Source organism: Mauremys reevesii, linkage group 9, assembly GCF_016161935.1.
Source record: "Mauremys reevesii isolate NIE-2019 linkage group 9, ASM1616193v1, whole genome shotgun sequence".
Taxonomy (NCBI): domain Eukaryota; kingdom Metazoa; phylum Chordata; order Testudines; family Geoemydidae; genus Mauremys; species Mauremys reevesii.
In genome coordinates, this window is record NC_052631.1 from 5,674,904 (window position 1) to 5,694,212 (window position 19,309).

At 45.6% G+C, this 19,309-nt stretch overlaps 1 protein-coding gene across 2 annotated transcripts in view; it reads left to right on the top strand.

The window, feature by feature from the left end:
- Positions 1-18,595, top strand: part of PSMD1 (proteasome 26S subunit, non-ATPase 1) — a 123,326-nt gene extending 104,731 nt beyond the window's left edge. For both annotated transcript variants that reach the window (XM_039488381.1, XM_039488380.1), the window contains exons 20-25: positions 5,357-5,526; positions 9,286-9,378; positions 11,200-11,292; positions 13,930-14,076; positions 17,631-17,786; positions 18,375-18,595. In XM_039488381.1, coding sequence (XP_039344315.1) covers positions 5,357-5,526; positions 9,286-9,378; positions 11,200-11,292; positions 13,930-14,076; positions 17,631-17,777 — 650 coding nt within the window. In that variant the 3' untranslated portion in view covers positions 17,778-17,786; positions 18,375-18,595. The remainder of the gene's footprint in view (positions 1-5,356; positions 5,527-9,285; positions 9,379-11,199; positions 11,293-13,929; positions 14,077-17,630; positions 17,787-18,374) is intronic.
- Positions 18,596-19,309: the final 714 nt, after the last annotated feature.

The following is a 19,309-nucleotide window of genomic DNA, read 5'->3' on the forward strand; positions in this document are numbered from 1 at the left end:
TTATTTGAAAACGGTTGCCATGTCCCCCCTCAGTCTTCTCTTCTGCAGATTGAACAAACCCAGTTTTTTTTCAATCTTCCCTCATAAGTCATGTTTTCTAGACCTTTAATCAATTTTAATTATTCTTCTCCAGACTTTCTCTAATTTGTCCACATCTTTCCTGAAATGTGGCGTCCAGAACTGGACACAATACTCCAGTTGAGGCCTAATCAGCACGGAGTTGAGCGGAGGAATTACTTCTTGTGTCTTGCTTACAATACTCCTGCTAATACATCCCAGAATGATGTTTGCTTCTTTTTGCAATAGTGTTACACTGTTTACTCATATTTAGCTTGTGTTCCACTGTGAGCCCCAGAGCCATATCCTCCTCCCCCAGTAGCGTGAGGGATAGCTCAGTGGTTTGAGCATTGGCCTGCTAAACCCAGGGTTGTGAGTTCAATCCTTGAGAGGCCCATTTAGGGATGGGGGCAAAAATCTATCTGGGGTTTGGTCCTGCTTTGAGCAGGGGGTGGGACTAGATGACCTCCTGAGGTCCCTTCCAACCCTGAGATTCTATGACAGCAGTCCTCTCTAGCTGGGTAGCTTCTTCAGCCTTGGACATCTCCATTTGAATACGCTCAATGTATGGGTGAATTCAAAGAAAGACACGGGCTACAATTTTCATAACCTGCTACCTCATTCACCAGAGACTCTTCAAAAAGAACATACATTAATCCCTGTGTTCCCTTTATCCTCACTGCTCCACTAGAAATGCTTATCAGAAGCAGGGAGGGGCAGAGGCTGAAACTTGAAATCACTGTTACAGGCAGAGAAGCTTAGTGTCATCTGCTGTAGCTGGTGCAGTTGAACTTGTAATTCTTTATTGGAAGGAAAAGGAGAGCAGTTCTATCCCAGCGACAGGGCTTTGATACAGAGGGCAGCATTTTCAGAGTGCCGGGGAGAGCTGTCAGGTGTCTGTTTGTTTTTTTCCTCCCACAATGAAGTAGTCATTAGACTTGTGGTGTCGCCTGGGGGGAGGCGGTGGTGCTGTTGAAGTGGAAATAAAGAACTTGGTCAGTGTTTAATTGTTAGGCCTAAGCAGCTGCATTTTGCTAGAGGCTTGCCTTGCTGGATAGCATTAAGAAAACCCTACGCTGAAACTGACTAGGTTTTCTCCCCAAACCCCTAAGCTTGTGTAGTCTTTTCCTCTCTTGTCCTTAGCTGACAAGGGTTCTTTCTCTGTCCCCTCCCAAATTGACATACATTATCAGAAAAAATATATATTAGTAGGTTCGAGCTCCAGGAGTGAACTTGTGATCTCTTTTAGCCCTCAGAGTTTAACCTACTGTAAGAGATCCTCTGTGCTCTAAGTATCTATTCTGGTTTTAAATCTTCCCCTCGCTACGAGTGAGGAGGAAACACCAGCCAAGGTCGATAAGCCAGCATTTATGTAGTGCCTCCAAAATGCATTTTCTACTCTGGTGGTTGGCTCACAAGCAGCTGCTAACTAAATTGCTCCGGAGTTAAAACTGGCAGCACTGATAATCCTGAGGCTATGAACACACAACCAAGTTAATTTCAGTTTCAACTAAAGAAACAGAAAACACATCTGTGTTAACTAAATGCAAAGAGGGGGGAAATACAGTTGCATTCTAACAGGAAAATACAAACAGAAGTAAAGTACTGATACTTTAAACAAGTCACATGCAGGCCAGTGCTCTGCCCCTTTCAGAGCCCTGTTTTAGTGTGGATTATCTTCTCCCCTCAGTCAGGAGTGTGGTGGGAGTGAGTGGATAAGGAGTACGCCAAAGATAGTTGAATGGGGCCTTTTGTGTTTTGGATTGTGAACTCCTTGCATCAGGTATCATCTTGGTTTTATGTCCTACCTATACTATGTATCACAGAGCTCAGAGTTGAAGCTTAACTAATAACGAATGGGTAAGAAGAAGTTAAGATCCACAGGGGTGAGGGCAGGTGGGACCGAGCCATCAGGGATTTTTGGTGTGGTTGTGATGCTAGGAAGACATCTCAGGAGGGTGAGGTAAGAGGGTTCCTTCTGAATCACTTACGGAAGAGCTCACTTTGGATTTGTGCTTGTAAGTCCATCTCAGTATTGTTACCCCAGTAAACATAGATCTGTCTGGAAATGCTTTTCCCATTTCAAATCCTAAACTCTTTTGATTTCTTGCAATAATACATTCAGCTGCACAGAGGGGTTCCCTCATATACCGCCAATTCAGTGCTGCTTTCGACTCCTGTTAGACACGGAAAAAGCGCTGCTCCTTTCCCCCGTCCTTGCCCGCATTGTTTACAGAGTCCCAGTTTAAAATCAGACCTTCCATCAGTAACTCTAGCTATTAGAAACACAAGCCATTCTATACATTAATACTTTTGCCTACTAGAGGAGTGCTGTCTTTTGTGTTTTATTGCATATGTGAATCACCTCACTGACGCATGCTGACATTGACTCTGCCAGAGGCTTGGTGGTGTATTGGATGAAATATTGACCTTTCTGCTTTGGAAGATTAGCACAGGTTGTCTTCATGCTGTCCTAGGTGAAGTAAACGATGTGCCTCTGCTGATTTAAAAAATAATCAGCATGGTAGTGTTGGGGGAGCCTTTGGGCATTTTTTCCAGGGGCTGTGAAGTGCCATCACATTGCTGTATGTTGATGTGACCCAGTGATGATGTGCTGAACATCATCATATTGCACTGGACCATGCTCTCACAGTGTCGTCAGCAAGGGATTTGTCCCATCAGACAAACTTACAACTCGCTGGGAGGAAATCATGGAAGTTAGACCTTGGCTAAACTAAAGGGAAAAGTTGATCTAAGCTACACAATTTGAGTTACGTGAATAGCGTAACTTAAATTGACATAGCTTAGATCTACTTACGGTGGGGTCCACACTATGCGGCATCCATAGGAGATGCTCTCCCATCAGCTCTCTTTACTATTCTCGATCCCGGAGTTGACGGGAGAGCGATTGGCGGTCAGTTTAGAGGACCCACTAAATCAACCACGGATGCGTCAATCACCGCAGCATCGATCCTCTGGTAAGTGTAGACAAGCCTTTAGGTGCTTGCCACTTAAGGAGTGAATTCAGTGGGATATATAACAGTATAACCTAGTTTGTGTTCTTTACTGTTCTGAGTCCATATAAAATCTAGCATAGCAGATCCTGGTTATCTAAGGGTTATGCACTGTAGACTTTGTTGGTAGCAATATAGGTTTGGGGGTGAGTCATATGGTTATCTAAGGAGCCCTGAAGATGCTCCATGTTGGCCTAGTTAGAAACGTCTTCTCTGGCTTGGAATGTGTCCCTTCTGAGTCCGTTGGTGCTGCTGCTTAATCATTAAGGCAATAACTGTTGTGCAATGCAAGGTCCTTCCATCTTTCCTGCTCCCCCACAAAACTGTGTATGTGACTGTGGAGTGTGCATGTATGGAGAGCAGAGAAAATAGCATGAAAGTATCTCTGAGATCTGTCACTCAGCCAGGAAATTCCAAAGAGTGGATCATATAATTCCTATGGAAAATAAAATTCCAGTAGTTCGAATAAAACAAGATTAAAGTTGCTTCAGCAATGTGCAGTTGGTTGCTTTTCACAGTCTGTCTTGGGATCATATAGACAGTACCACAGTAAAGTAAAAGTAGGGTGACCAGATGAGAGGGAGAAAATATCGGGATGGGGGGGGGGGTCCGCTGGCGGAGAAAAAAAGAAAAAGGCAAAAAAAAGATTTTATCGGGACGTCTGGTCACCCTAAGTAAAAGCTTAAACTTACAAAGGGAGAAAAGGCTAGAAACCATGGACGTGCAATGTCTTTATTTGCAGGGATTATGTTTGTGTGCTTGTACAGTGCCTCCCACAGTGGGGTTCTGATCTCTGATTAGAGTGTCTAGCGGCTACTGCAGTACAAATAAATGATAACAATAAACCAAGCGGAGGGGAACTGCAAGAGAGCGGTGAGCAGAGCACATAGGAGGTGTTTGTAAGATGAGATCACGTCATTCTCTTTTCTCGATAAGGATACAGCACCGCATTGTCTCCTTTCGGAAGGCAAAGGAATGAGTGTGAAATCTTGTGGTGACAACAGGCAAGCCCCAGAGAAAGTGGGTGTGCAAGCGCTGGAATGGCACAATGCAAGAATCCTAGATTTCACTTCAATTCTTTTCCTTTCTTTTGTGTGTGTTTTAAACAATGGTTTTCCCATTTTGATCACGAGCAGCAGATCTGATCGTAATCAGCTAGAATATTAGCAAAAATTGATCTCATTATCCGTTGTTTCTCAGTGCATCTCCCAAGCTCTGGCAGCAGCAGCACTGAGCACCCGCTGCTACAGGTGGCTACTTACGCAGGGCAGAGGAATGCTGATCTGGACCTGGGAATCTCAGTTATAAATTGCACTGCACTCGGAATGAGTGCTTGATTGTATTTTAACACAATTAGCCTCTCTGCACCTGGCCTCGTCAGCGGTAATGGACTTGCCTGTTGCCCTCTTCAACTCAATCTGCTGAGCCCATCAGAGGATTGAAAATCAGATTAACACTTTCGCTCTCTGCCTGCAGCCCTAGCCTCCCAGTTCAGTTTCTAGCTGAATGTTTCTGCACTGTATCAACATGTTGAGTTGTTTTGGTCTCTGCTTTGCAAGTACAAAGCTAAAGACTTTGTTGTCTGACAGAGATTTAATTCTATTGCAAAGCTTGCACAAGCTTGTCTCTTTGCTGCTTAGATTGATAACCTCTAGAAATTACTGTTGAAGTTGCTGCTGTTTACATTTTTTTCTACTGAGTTGAATAAAAGCATAGGCATATTTCATCTGTAGAACAGTAGCAGTTCAGGGCATGAGCCCTAGCAGTGTAAGAACAGTCCTATTAAATGAATATCGTAGAAAACCAGATGCGCAATCTGTGTTTCCTGTGATGTGTCGGTGATTTGCATGCTGAAATTGGCTGTACCGCAGGTGTGGCTGTTTGCTCAATGTGCTGACCCTTCCTCTTTCCATACCACAATTGAAGTGTTATTGTCTTGGTGCCCTCTTGACAAAGTTACTTTGCCAGGGGCAGGGAGGGGTTGTCTCTCCACTGGTTCCATGTTGGGACAATAACTAGCCCCCCAAAGCACTACTGTAAATTACATTGCCACAGATGGTGGTGCATAACCTGAGACCAGACGCTGAACTGATAGGGGAACTGCATCCCAGAGGGTTTGCTCTTCAGGCTGAGTGTTGAGGACATTGTGCTTTAGTTTCCACTATAGCTGTCTTCATGGTAGTTATTTCAGAGGCAGCTCATTGAAGTGTCTGTGTTGAACAGTGCTGAGAAGCGGACTGGAAGCCCTCTCCTAACTGACTCTGTGATTTTCCTCTTCTCCTCAGGTGGCCATAATGTAACTATCTCGCTGCAGTCAAGGACAGGACATACCCACATGCCTTCAGTGGTGGGGGTACTGGTCTTCACCCAGTTCTGGTTCTGGTTCCCCCTGTCACACTTCTTGTCGTTGGCGTACACCCCAACCTGTGTCATTGGCCTTAACAAGGACCTTAAGGTATGTGCTTCCATGGTTGATACAGTAATCTGATGAGAGATGAAAGAGCTTGATGGCTGCGGTTCCATAATGTTTTCCATCATAACCACCACTCATTCGTTTTTTGCGAGTTTGTTCATGAAGGGAATCTTACTACAAACAGCACAAGGATCAGGTGTTCTGCATGATGCTGAAGAGTATCAGTAGCTGAATGTTTATAATGAGTTGCTGACACAAAGAGAGCAAGGCCTTTCCTAACCCTATTCTTTTCATCACCAAGGGAATGCAGTCTGTACATTTTAACTTCCTGGGGTCCTTACATTGCACCAGTACCATTGTGTCTGGCCTCTGCATTAGCTTTCTGGTTTACACCCTTGTCATTCTGAGTGCCATCGGATCATCTGCAGAGACTCTGGGGAGGTCAGCCTGGCAGAGCTTTGGGAACTCTTCTTAAACTCTGTTCCAGTTGAGCCATCATGTCCGGGCTGCTTATTATACAACCTTGCCGCCTTTGGAGGAGATAGTGAAATCATGGATGTGGCAGTGTTACAGCTGGAGGATGTGAATACAGTCCCTATCGTTCTAAACCTCTGAAGGAGTCCGGTTGTTTAAGGAAAGAGTTCCAAAGATATATTGACTGCACTGTGCCCATTGAAACACTATACTGTGCCTTGGTAACGGTGCATTAAGACTTCTTCATGGGTGGTAATATATGATAGGCTAGAAGATGGTTTTAGAACATATTTTGACCTTATCCACCGTAGCTAGCTAAAGTGTGCTAGAAACTGTAGCTGGAAGAGCGTGAAAAGCTAATATTAATCATAGTGCCTCAATTTTGTTTGAGCCTTAGTGGGTGACTGATGGGATTTGAATCATTCAGTCCCTGTGGGTAGAGACCTGAGTATTAAAGATTGCATCGTGTAAGCCTTTCATAAGGTTACACTTTAAAGCTTCCCATTACAGAAAGCCTAGTGCCTCCTGGCTAAGGATGTGACTCTTCACTCTCTGGGTTTGAAAAATATGCCTAAAACGTGGAATGAGAGGAGCCAGTATTTCACTCTGACACTCGTGAAAGTCACTGGTAAATCAGCAGTTTGAGTTGAGTCAGAATCTAGAGTGGAAGAAACCTGAATGTTTTTCAGTTTGTGCTGCAGCCTCCCTCTTTGTGCTGGAAAAGGCTGATCATACACAGCAATCTTTCTCAGGCTTATTTATGTGCATTGGAGTATTGTATTCGTTATCTGGTTTTCTCTCCCGCACTGTGTACATATCACTACAGGGAGATGAAACCTTTCAATTTCAGATTCTTTCATCAAATGGCACAAGCTTCATTAAAATATTGGTAGCTTCTAAACCCACCAAACTGTCAAACTATGTAAACTGTGCCCATGAGGATTCAGAAGTGAGACTAGAAACAGGACACGCTTTCTAGACTCCTAGGTATAAAAGTAGGGAAAGGACCAATTGGACAGCTAATTCCTCTCCCGACATGGTAGCACTTCAAGGGCTCTCCTCCCCTCAGCACACCAAGTATGTGACTCTTCCGTGAACACAGAAGGGATTGGGGAACACACTTGCTGCACTGCTGACATAGTAACACTGCCCAAGTCCTGTAGTTCCTGTTTGTTGTTACAATGAAACTTGTGCTAAGATTAGGAGGTAAATTTAGCTAGAACCATCTGGAGCCCAGCGCTGGTAAATATTTTCATGGCTCTGGGGGTCCATGAGCCAGTTCCAGGATGTCCGTGGGGCTGCACAGGGCTGGAGTACCGGCCCCTTACCCCACCACAGGGCAGAAGCCCCAAGCTCTTTCCCTCCCCATCCCCAGTCTGGTAGGTGGAAAATGGAGGGGGCATGGTGGGCTTTGGGAAATATTTCAAGAGAATTTAAGCCCTGCCTAAGACCCACATTTATGAAGGGACCAGCTCAAGGTATCGCCAAGTATTTTCCACTGTTAATTAACTACATCTCTAACTCGACCAGATATCACCCTATCATTCCTCCCCGATCATATCCAGAGACTCATGAGGGGCGCCTGGTCGTCAGCCTCCAGAGCTGTCACTGGGGAGTCCCACATGGATCCACCTTCTCCTCCATCCTGCTCCACACTTAGTAAAACCACCAGAGGAGACTGTGGAACAGCATAGACTGGAACGCCAGCAATGCCCAGACTGTACCCGGTTCCGTCACCTTCACTCACTCACAGAGTGCTGTATCCCAGCTCTGCTGGGACCTGGCTGAGATCAGCAGCTTCATCCAGGAACAGCTCAGGTGACTGGCAGGGAGAGAGAGAAGCACTTTGAGGAATTCACTGCCTCCCTGGCATCCTCCTCTATCAAGGGCATCAGAGCAGCCGTTGGCCATGGTGAGCTCTGGGCTCCTCACCACATCTGGACTCCAAATAGCCACAGTCATGGGAAGCTCCCTTTCTGTCTACTCTGCCCCCTCCTGTCAGGGTCAGATTTAGCCTCAGTGACCCCTGTATCCATCCCCCGGGGTTGGCTAATGTAACTCCCTCTGCCAAGGAATGAAGCCAGCAGCAATATTTTTTTGTTAAGGTTCCAAATGAAGCAGTACAGGGCTCTGAGAATCTGTCACCCCCCTGCTCTGCTATCTGCACTGGTCCCCTGTGTTATATCGGTTAAATTCAGGATTACGGTTCTTACCTTCAAAGCAGTCAGCAGGACTGGTCTAAGTTGCAGGGCTACAGCTGCTCACCATCACCCGGCATAATGTCAGAGCAGAGCTGTCTGTGCCAAGGGACTGCGACTCCGGAATGCTCTCCCATTGCATGTATGTTAGTGATAAATGATGGCACCCTTCTGTGTGCAGCTAATGAGTGACGTCTCAGTCTGAAAGGAGCTTGGTTCAAAAGGCCATTTCTGTGTAAGCTTCCCATTGCCATAGTATCAGAACACCTCTCAAATACTAACAGAGGGCACCCAGGGAATTGGTGGCAGTACTGGGATTTGATCCCAGATCTCTTGAATCCACGTCCAGTGCCACAACCGCAAGGCCATCGTTCCTCCCTAGGCTCTCTGGGGCTGTCAGCTCTAATTGTGCTCTAATTCCTTGTGATTATTTTGTAAGGTGCACAAAAGGTTTCATGTAAGTTGAACAACTCAATTTTACTGGCTAAAACCTTGTGGGTCATATAGCTTTGAATGCTCATTCATCTTGCCTCTTCCAACTCTTACCTGTTCTGGCAATGAAGAGGTGTGTTGGGAAGGAAAAGCAGCTTAGATACAGTGCTGATGAGTGCAGTATAAATATTTGGATGAATAGATGGGAGGGCAGTTGAAGAAAGCTGTCTGGCTGTATCCGACTGGGGGAGTGTCATGTAATGTGAAACCAGGGAAACATGTACTGTCGTCTTGGAAGATGATGTGTGGTCTAGTCTGCCGTGCACAAATAAAGCTGATCCTGTTTTAGGTCTCAAGGCCAGTTTTGTGCGAAAGGCAGCCGCAGCTAAACCCTGACAGCATCATAACAATGGGGGGAAAGCTGGACGTACATTGTGTGCAGTAAGCTGGAGAAGGAGAAAATGTCATACCAGAGTTGAATTATATCATAATTGAATAACAATGTTACAGCTGAACATTTGCCACTGATGGCAGCTTCTCAGCTTCCGGAGGGGAAAAAGGGATGATTTGTGTTTATCTTTGCAAGTAGGAAAATGCAACCAAGGCAGCTATTCTGCTGTTTGGTTCTTTCCCTTTACTTTCCTGTAACAATTCTTCCTAAAGTCAGTCTCTCTCTCTCTCTCTCTCTATTTTTTAGATGCCAAAAGTCCAGTACAAATCCAACTGCAAGCCCTCAACGTTTGCATATCCTGCCCCTTTGGAGGTACCGAAGGAAAAGGAGAAGGAAAAGGTTGGTAAGCTGATCAGCTGACTTTTATACACTGTGTGGACACACCCGGTATGAACATTAACCTTCCCGGCTTTAGCCCATGGCAACGTGTTCCTTCAGGGATGAAGCAAAGATTGTCAGTTGCTAGTGTCTCTGAGAGTAAATATTAGTAACTCTGGCCGTGTAGCAGCGTTATTTCCCTCACTGACTTCTTTCCTTTATAATAGCAGTTACACTCAACATACCTGGGCGCTTTCTTATTGCCACATGAGCTTTGTGAAATGGGTGAGGGTGGCCATAAAGATTGGCCCATTGATTTTAACTCACTGAGCTCACCACCTTTCTGTCTCTCTCATTGGTGAGTCTGGAATTCACTGATGCATGTAATCTCTGTGCTGGGATTTGACTGGCGCCTTCCTTGACTAGCCGGATAAGCAGGAGAGTTGTTAAAGGAGTATTTACCATGTACATATGGCTCCATTGCATTTGCCATCTTTTTGTTCTGGAATCATACAGCACCGAGCACAGTGACATCCTGGGCTATGACGAGGGCTCTTAGGTGCAATGGTAATACAAATAATAAATAACAGTCCTTGAGGGCAGCAGCCCAAAGTGACCCATTAGCTAACGCGATGCATTAAGCATTCATGGGCAGAGTCTGTGGCCCCGTGCGCTGCAAAAAGGTATATGTAGAAATGGTAACGTCCAGGTAAGAAAATTGAGCCTCAGGTGGTCGTCATTGGCAGCGTAGGTGTCCTCACATAAAGAAGGGCAGCTCGTGTGCCCATACAACTTGATCATCATCCATGGCTTGACTGTAGCAGGCGGAGCAGACCTGCCAGCCACCAGAGAGCAGCAGCAGAGGTGTGTACTCAGGCACATCTTGCTCAGGTGTGTGGCACCTGGTGAAAACTGCTAAGCAGTTTAACAAAAGTGAACACTAGAAATGAGAGGTTCTCGGATTTAGAGAACAGAAGCCTGTCGAAATTAGCCCAAGTGAGGGGCTACCAAGCAGCTGTTTTTTTTCCTTGGGACTGTACCGGATTGTGCATGAAGGCAAGTAATATCATAAGAAATTTCACAGTGGCAGGTACTTCTGGACATATCCCTCCCTTTCTAAAAATCAAACCCCATAGCTGAATCTGGCCCACCCTTAGAATACCTTGATATGACACCCTAAGACTCCACCAAAACCTTAGGGGAATGAATAATCTTTCCAGGAGCAGGAACAGATGGGCAAGGCTGCCTGCTTACCCTGTGGTGGTGGTTTTGTCTAACAATGGTTGTTGAGAAGGAAAAGCTGGGGACACTTGGAGAAGTTCAGCACAGTTGTTTCTTCCTCGGAAGAAACTTTTCCATCCTGGGCAGTTGCACTATGTCTGTCCATGTGTGCCAGTGACACGTAACAGCTGTGAGATTACAGTAGTGCCGGGGTGGAGGAGTGGTGAAAAGGATTACGACATTGTCAAGAATCTCTCTTCCGGCTTGATGTTGCCTTGCCACTGAAACCATGGGAGCTAACTTCCCCATGGTCAGAATTCCTTGTCATTGCTCAAATTTAAAGAAATCCCTTAGTAGGGAAAACGAAACAGCAGTGACTAATCTCTAAATTAGGGAGCTTGCTCTTTCTTCACTTACACAATCAGATCTGGTCAGTTTCTCTAGCACCCCTTTCCCCTCCTGTGTGCCACTCTATTTGTGCTTATAAAGTAGTGGGTGGGTAGTGAAATTGAAAATTGGCACAGTGCTGACTCTCCTTTTGGTCTGCGTGCCTGGCTGAGAGATGAGCACTGCATACAGTGTTGAAGCCATTCTGAAAGCCTTCTTTGTTGAAATGTCCAGGTTTCTACTGCTGTGTTGTCCATCACTGCGAAAGCCAAGAAGAAGGAAAAGGAGAAGGAGAAAGAGAAAAAGGAAGAGGAGAAAATGGAAGTGGTGAGTATAAGCCGTAAATACCAAAATGTCTTCCAACGAGTTTCGTTTAGGGGGCAGTGTATCACATGAACACTGGCTCCCATACACATCTCTGTCCCATTGTCACCTGCATTACAGTAGTTTCTCAGCACAGTGTTAACATGATTCAGTATATTGAGTAACTTATCCAGGTACAAGTTTCTTGTGGGGGGTGTGGAAGAAATGTAATAAAATTCCTATTCTTTGGTGCACCACTGGGGACTCTTTAACAGTCTTTCTTATAGCAGTTGCTTGGAGGTGACTGCTCTAGGTAAGGTCCCCAAACTAGTTAAATTCTAACCCTCCATTTTCACACCCCCATAACATTCTGAAAATATTCATCTTTTTGCCTATAATTTTCATGTGTGCGCTGATCTATCAGACGGGGAAGAATACTTCCTCCTTCTAAACCGTGGTTGGACTGTATTTCCTATGGGGGAGAATTGCAGATTCCAGATTTGTAGGGTGATGTCACCACTTTGGTAGCATTTCCCAAAGTTGTGTAAATTCTGTACTCTTCAAATTCCGTGGTTTTTCCATTTCCAAATACCTCCCCTCACCCCTAGCATTATATAAATAATAGATGTTCAGTTAACCCATCCTTGCAGAAAACTCCTTCCAGGTAAACAGTAGCAGCTGTTGAGGTTGGGTTTCATTTTGCCTCATTCACCTTAATGAGATGTCTCTGTCAAAGCCTACTTGGGCCTCGCTTAGGTTATGAATTAGGGGCAGCTTCTTTATTCTGTCTAATTGAAAACAAAATGGCATGCGGAAAAACAGCAGTGTGGCACACTTCAAATAAAATGTGCCTACAGCAACGTGAGTGTGACCACATTGTGTGCACACAATATACAGTACAACTTCTAAAGCGTTAAGGGTAGTACACAGCCTGAAAAGTGAATAGAAGTTATATATGTGCAACACAGATGAGTTAAAGCAGCTGTTGGGATCTTTAACTTTTGTGTTTCTTGACCCTTTCACAGCACAATTGTAACATTAACATAGTCTTTGCATTGTATTATTCATACAGCACCATACACTAAGCAAAATGTGCCGGGCAAATGAGCCTTCCTCCAAACAGCTTTATGGCCTAAAACAGGGGTCGGCAACCTTTCAGGAGTGCTGTGCCGAGTCTTCATTTATTCACTCTAATATAAGGTTTTGCGTGCCAGTCATACATTTTAATGTTTTTAGAAGGTCTCTTTTTATAAGTCTGTAATAGATAACAAAATTGTTGTATGTAAAGTAAATAAGGTTTATAAAATGTTTAAGAAGGAGGACCGGTGGCCAGGACCCGGGCAGTGTGAGTGCCACTGAAAATCAGCTCGCGTGCCGCCTTTGGCACACGTGCCATAGATTGCCTACCCCTGGTCTAAAATCACGTGAACGTGAAGAAAGGCTGCGGTGAGTCAGAAGGGCTCTGTGTCTATGCGTCAGCTGTGTGGAAAGCTGACCTAGACACACGGAATTGTCTGAGAAGGAAAAGCTGCGGGACAAAGAGAGACTGCTGCCCCCTGCTGTGTTTGATCTAACGTAGGGTCCTGGCTGCATCTCTGCTTTCCCATTTTCTAGTACAGCTCATATCAGATTTGTCGGAGTCCTGTGGAATTTGCTGCTGTTAGTGAATCTGGTACCTGAGAGGGTGCCTTCTGCTGTAACAAGAGGTGCCTGCTCTGAATCTTACATTTCGTGTCTATCACACAGCTGCTTTCTATAAGTACCTGGTTATTCTCTCTAACCTCCTCCCCTCTTGTCAAACTGTGACCAGCAGAAGGGAAAAGGTGCCCCACACTCTGAATGTTTCCATGAGGCTGCATAAATGCTTCTGTCTCAAATCGCAGCCTCTGCTGAGTCTAGGACTAAGTAGAATTGTACCGGGAACCATCTTTAAAGAGTCACCAGGACTCAGTCATTTTGGTTGAGTTGCCTGACTGCCAATGACATAGGATGTCAGTGGCAGGATTATAGCTAGGAAAATCCCACCTGTATGTGGCACCTTTTGTGTGCTGGGTTGTAACATGAAACATGATTAAGGGTAGGGTTACACTACCCGCCGGATTGGCGTGTAGTGATCGAGCGATCAGGGATCAATTTTATCTTGTCTAGTATAGACACGATAAATCGATCCCTGATCGCTCTGCCGTTGACTCCTGTACTCTACTGCGGCGAGAGGACGTGAGGTAAGTCGACCTAAGATACGTCGCTATTCTTGTAGCTGAAGTTGCGTATCTTAGGTCAATTTCCTTCCCCCCCGTGTAGACCAAGCCTAAATAGTAACAAAAGTCCTGGGCTTCATTGAGTGGCTATTGAAAGTGAAAGTCTGAAGTTTGCTCAGCCACTGCACCCTCTTATTTAACTCTTTTGCCACTGGAATCTGGATTGCTCTTACAATAAGGTTCTGCTCTGGAGGAATTCAGATGCCTTGGGTGTATATAAGCTTTCACTGTGCTTTGTGGTGGGGAATTAGCCTGATTGACTCCTTCATCGTAAGATAATGTCTCTTAAGCAGGTTTTTGTTACTGCTCGTGCTGTGTGGATCAAGTAGCGAGTTTGACCCCAGCCTCTAATGTGAGAGGATTGAAGGCTGCAGTTAAACCATGGTGTTCTTGTGTTTTGTAGGATGAGACTGAGAAGAAGGAAGAGAAAGAAAAGAAAAAGGAGCCTGAACCCAACTTCCAGCTGCTGGATAACCCAGCCAGAGTCATGCCTGCTCAGCTGAAAGTCCTCACCATGACAGAGAGCTGCCGATATCAGCCTTTTAAACCAGTAAGTGCAACCTACCGTATGCAACTTGTTCTCACACTCGGAGAGTTCCCAGTGGACGTGCTTAGCGCTGGGATCGTGCATGTAGACGTGACAGCTCTGTGTGTTCCTGAGAACTAAAACCATAACAGCTGATGGCTTTACTGTACTTTAGAGGCCAGATGACATATCCCTATGTCTCATTTTTACTTTCTTATGCCCCCCTTCTCCATTGGTTTCACACATTTGTAGTTATTGGAAGGCAGAGCTACTCTAGGCCCATGTAATGCCCTAACACTACTTCTCTACATTCTCTTACCCTATGCTCTCTTCAGAGATCATGACCCAGAAACTGATGATTCGCCCATTGACACCTAATAAAAACCTCATGGGGGACTTGGCAATTGAACCATCATGAGACTGTGTAATAATTTGCAGTAACTGCCAACTGAAGCCTGGATCTGTAGCTTGTAGGGTCACTGGAGAGTTAGGGTTACCTTACAGTTACTCTCTCTGTGTCTCGCACTCCTCCATAGGTTCTAAGGTGAAAGAGTAGATAGATTGGAGAGAGTTACAGGGTGAGCGACAATGATAAAAGGTTTGGGGATGAAGATTTGTGCCGAACGTTTCCGAGAAGCAGGCATGTTCAGTCTAGAATGAGTCTGCAGACTAAATGTATGGTGTAAACAGCGAGTAGGGGGCGGTTATTCTCTTTCATTAAGGAAAAACAGCCAGGCAAGGGTCCTATGCTGCAGCAGGGAAAATTTTAACTTTCACTGGAAAAAGCTGTCCTGGGGAGCTGTGGAATTGCCACCAGTGGAGCTATTCGAGAATAGCCTACAGCCCCATATATCAGGGAAGGCTCAAGAAAATCTGCCCTGCCACGATGCACAGCAGACTAGTGGCAGATGGACAGGAGGCTACCTCAGTCCAGTTGATTCTTTGTAGTGGTGGGAAATGGCAGCTCATTATGATAAAGGATGGCAGTGAAAAACCTCATTTGGAGTGTAGCGTAGGGCCTCACAACACTCACGCCTCTCCTCCAGGGGCTGATGTTTCAAAAGTGGATGGTATATTTTCCCCTCCACTTGTCTCGCCCAAAGTTGCTGCTGCCATTCATGGCTAGGCCTGCAAAGGCAGCTTTCTCAGTGCTAGCGGCCTGTATTCTGCCTAGAACAGAGGGCAGTGGTCTCCATTCCAAGCCAGCATCCCTGAGGTCAGAGCTGGGAGAACTGCCATCTCACTGGCAGACTGCAGCAGTCATGTTTTTTAGGGTTGTTCTCAGATGAGTTTAAGGGACTTGAAACTCAGCTTAGTACATCGTGCTCACTGAGTTTAGATCTTAACATAGCTATGAAATGTCTGATAGATTTGGTGTCAGTGCTGTGAAATTCATGATCAATTGTACTGGGGTTTTAGGCAGCGCGTTGTGTGCGTAGATGGTGTTTTTACTGAATAGATTTATTATTCCACTGCACCTGACCTCAAAAAAGTCACGGTCTCTTGTTAACATGCAGAGGGAATGGCATCTGATCATAGAAATGGGAGATGGAAAAGTCCTATTGCTAATAGCCCATGGGTTTGCCAATTAGTCTGTGAAACGCTGTGGTACACTGGAAGGCCAATGAACGCATTGTCAGGCTGCAAACGGACTGAGTCAAATTCTGCTGGCTTTTGTTATTGTGCAAGAGATGAATGAACATGGGGTCTGCTCTGTTTTGTAATGGTGTGTGAGAGCGTGCACCCTGGAAATGAATACCCTGCCCAGAAAATCAGTTCATGTTCTTAATACACTTGCGTTCCCTGCTATTTCATCAGCACATGGAAGCTTGGAGAACAGCTTCTTTCACAAAGCTGGGCAGGGGTGGTTCTGTCCCAGCTCTTGAAGAGGAGGCGGTGGCCCAATCGACCTCCCAGCCTGGACATAGCTGCTGCCCAGCCCCAGTACAAGCTCAGTTCTGCACGTGAAATGTTCGTTTGTGCACAGTCATCAGCCCTACACTCAGCTGACACGTGTAGTTGTCTGCTCCTGGGGGAGAGAAGCCCTGGGCCTGAGGCAGCCTGGCAGTAAAGACATGGCTGCCCTTCAGAAGGGAAACGTGTGGTAAGAACCACTGCCGCCTGGCTTCAGGCTGCGCAGTGTGTCAGTGAGAGAGCAGTGGAGCCCTGAGGACAGCAGTGACCCGAAGCCTTACTGGGGAGCCACGCCCGGTACAAAGCCGGTCAGTGAGCAGGGTATCCGCTCTGTCTGCAAGTGGTTTCCTGAAAGAACAGAGCAGCATGTGTCTTGCCATGATGGAGCGGTGGAACCAAGGTGGCTTCCCAGCATCGAGACAGAAACATTAAAAACCAGAACTCTGCTGGTGGGGCACCATCATAAAAGGTCCCTTTCAGATGCTGAGTAATTCAAATGTGGGGGAGGCTCTGATTCCAGCCAGGCCCTGACACAGTGTCCATGTTTCCGTACCTCCACAGGCAGTCACTGGCTTTGGCGAGTTGGAGGTTTTGTACTTTATTCTTCTTTTGTCTTATGAGGTTCTGCTAATGGGATTCTTAGTCAATGGAAGCTGATGATCAGATTTGGCTCCACTTCTGAGAGTCTCTGGGGAGGGGTTGAGCCAAGATCTGACTCTGTTTTGTCTTGCAAAGACTGAATCTCATGAAACAGTTGTGTGTGTTGATTTTTAAAGCCATATGAAAAGTGCCAGATTACAGTGACTGCATAAATCAACAGATCCAGATGTCACCTTCCTGCGAACTGAGAGATAGATAATGGAAGACATCAGAGATAACGACGGTGTTTTCAGAGAGAGCCTTTCAGCGAAGGTTTGGCTGGCAGGGACAATTGCACCATACTCTGATCGTCAGCAAACTCTGGCTCTTATAGAGGGTGCAAGTGCTGAAAGAACAGAGCGGTGTGTCAGGGAGTCCTCAATCCTCAGGTGGAAACCTAGGAACCCTTATCCAAAGCACCTCCAGTGATCTCCGTCATTGTGGTAGCACTTAGAAAGCGAGGCACTCTAAGGTAGCAAAGTCCCAAACCATAGCGGGCTTTCTAGACCCAACGCCATGATGTTATCCAGAAGCATATGCTATATACATGTCCATAGAGCCATAGTCATGGTCACTTATTCCATTCCCCTTGTTATGAGGCTAGAATGTGAATGACTGGTTGCCTCTATTCAAAGTGTTTCAGTAGCACTCATGAACACACTGGCCTTAAAGCCTATGAGCTTCCAATTTGGCTCATAGACATTTGAGAAAATCTAAAGCTTCCAAGTGCTGCATTTTAATAAATCAGTGTATTCAACCCTTCCCTCCTGTCCCTTTGTTTTGTCTGCCCCTGGTGGTGTGACACTGGTATGTACAATGGGAGAATACTTTGCTTTCATTGTAACCCACCACAGAAAGCTGTTTTCACCCCTTGTTTTGAGTAGAGCATTCACACTGATGGGGTGATTGTAACCCAGAGGACTTGGGATCCTGTTTCTATCCTAGATCAAGGACAATCCTATATGAGACAGAGCTGTTCTTGAATGTCTCTAGGTACTGACACGTTCTTTGCACTTGGCTTCTAGCTTTCCATTGGTGGCATCATCATTCTGAAGGACACCAGTGAGGCTATGGAGGAGCTGGTGGAACCAGTGGCAGCCCATGGCCCGAAGATTGAGGAAGAGGAGCAAGAACCAGAACCTCCAGAGCCTTTTGAGTACATTGATGACTAGGATCCTGAGGTACAGTGCAGTTCTCTAGCTCCTCCATTAATCAATCAAAGGACCCAGTGTTTCAATGTTTTGCCTCTTTTTTTTTTTTTAAGGGGTCATTCAGCTTCACAATGGCAGTTTTAGTCAAAAGGGAGAGGCTCCCTCTCTCCGACCTTAGTCTTGTTGTCCCAGAGTTCATGTTTGTGCACAGAGAGAGACACGAGCCATAATCTTAGCTTCTGTGACCATATCCGTGAGCTGAAAAGTCCACCTATCCCAGGCATTACATTATCTAACTGCAGGCTCCTTCATAAATAACATGGGGCGTTTTGGGGAGGGAAGGGTGCAGGTGTGACTGAACTGACATGCTGGTTTGCTAATGAAAATCAGAATCCAGTTGCCTTGTTTCTGTATATAGGGTTAAAAATGCACATAGATTGCTGGTCAGTCAGGATCACTAGTTTCTTGCCAACAAGTGGGTGTGTCACGAATACTGGAGCCTCAGTGCCAGACCCAGAGGATCTTAGCTGCTTCTAGGAGCATACACATGGGCTCTTTTGGGAATGGGCAGAAGATGGCCTCAGCTAATGTTTTTGTCTTTCTGGTCTCTGTCTCCAGGACCAGCTCTGCTAAAGAAGATGCTTTGTCTGATATTGGAAACACACACGAGGAAATTCCTATGAAGACCTGCCATTCAATGCATGCAGCATCACCTCTGCGCTGACCTAACGCAGATGGTCTGTGGTTTGAGTGCAGAAGAGAGATGTGCTATTTAGTGTACTCTTTCACAAAACTCTGTTTTCAAATGAATATATTAAAACCTCTTGATGGAAAACTTGCTTTTGTTTTGACGTCCCAGTTTATCTAAAGGAGGGGAAGGTTTGTCAGCCTCCCAACACTTGAATGTACAGGCTCTGAATCATCCTCTGACTCCCTCTTCTTCCTATATTAGGTGGTTTTCCCAGCTGTATCCAGTGCTGCTGGCAGGCCTTAATCTATGGTAGACTAGAACAATAAGGATGCCTTTTAAAAATGACCCAGGCACATTGCTCCTTTTTTTTTTTCATGCCTGTTTAGGCCAAGTGATGCCAATGAATCCGGGCTGATTCAGCCCTTTCACTGATCTGACAGACTGATTTTGTTTGCCCTGCAGCCCAGCATCTGCCTAGAGGCATTTGCAAAGTTACCCTCATTGATTTAGGAACAGCAATAATCTTTACACTGGTCATCCAGGTACAGTGATAGATCTCTGCTGGTCTGCCTGGTGTGCTACAGAAGTGCTGAGCACTGTTAGAGAGCTTATTCCTTCACTCTCCCATTTCCCTGGTCCTTCTGGCATGAACAGAGAGCAGCAATACCCGAAGTCCGAGGGTGCAAACAATTCGATGTTTATTGGGGTGAACTTCCAGCAAGCTTAAATCCAAGTTTCTTTTTCCTTATTTTGAATATTTATATCCTGACAAGCACCCGAGTTGGAAAAAGAAAATTAGTACACCTCTACCCCGATATAATGCGACCCGATATAACTCGAATTCGGATATAACGCGGTAAAG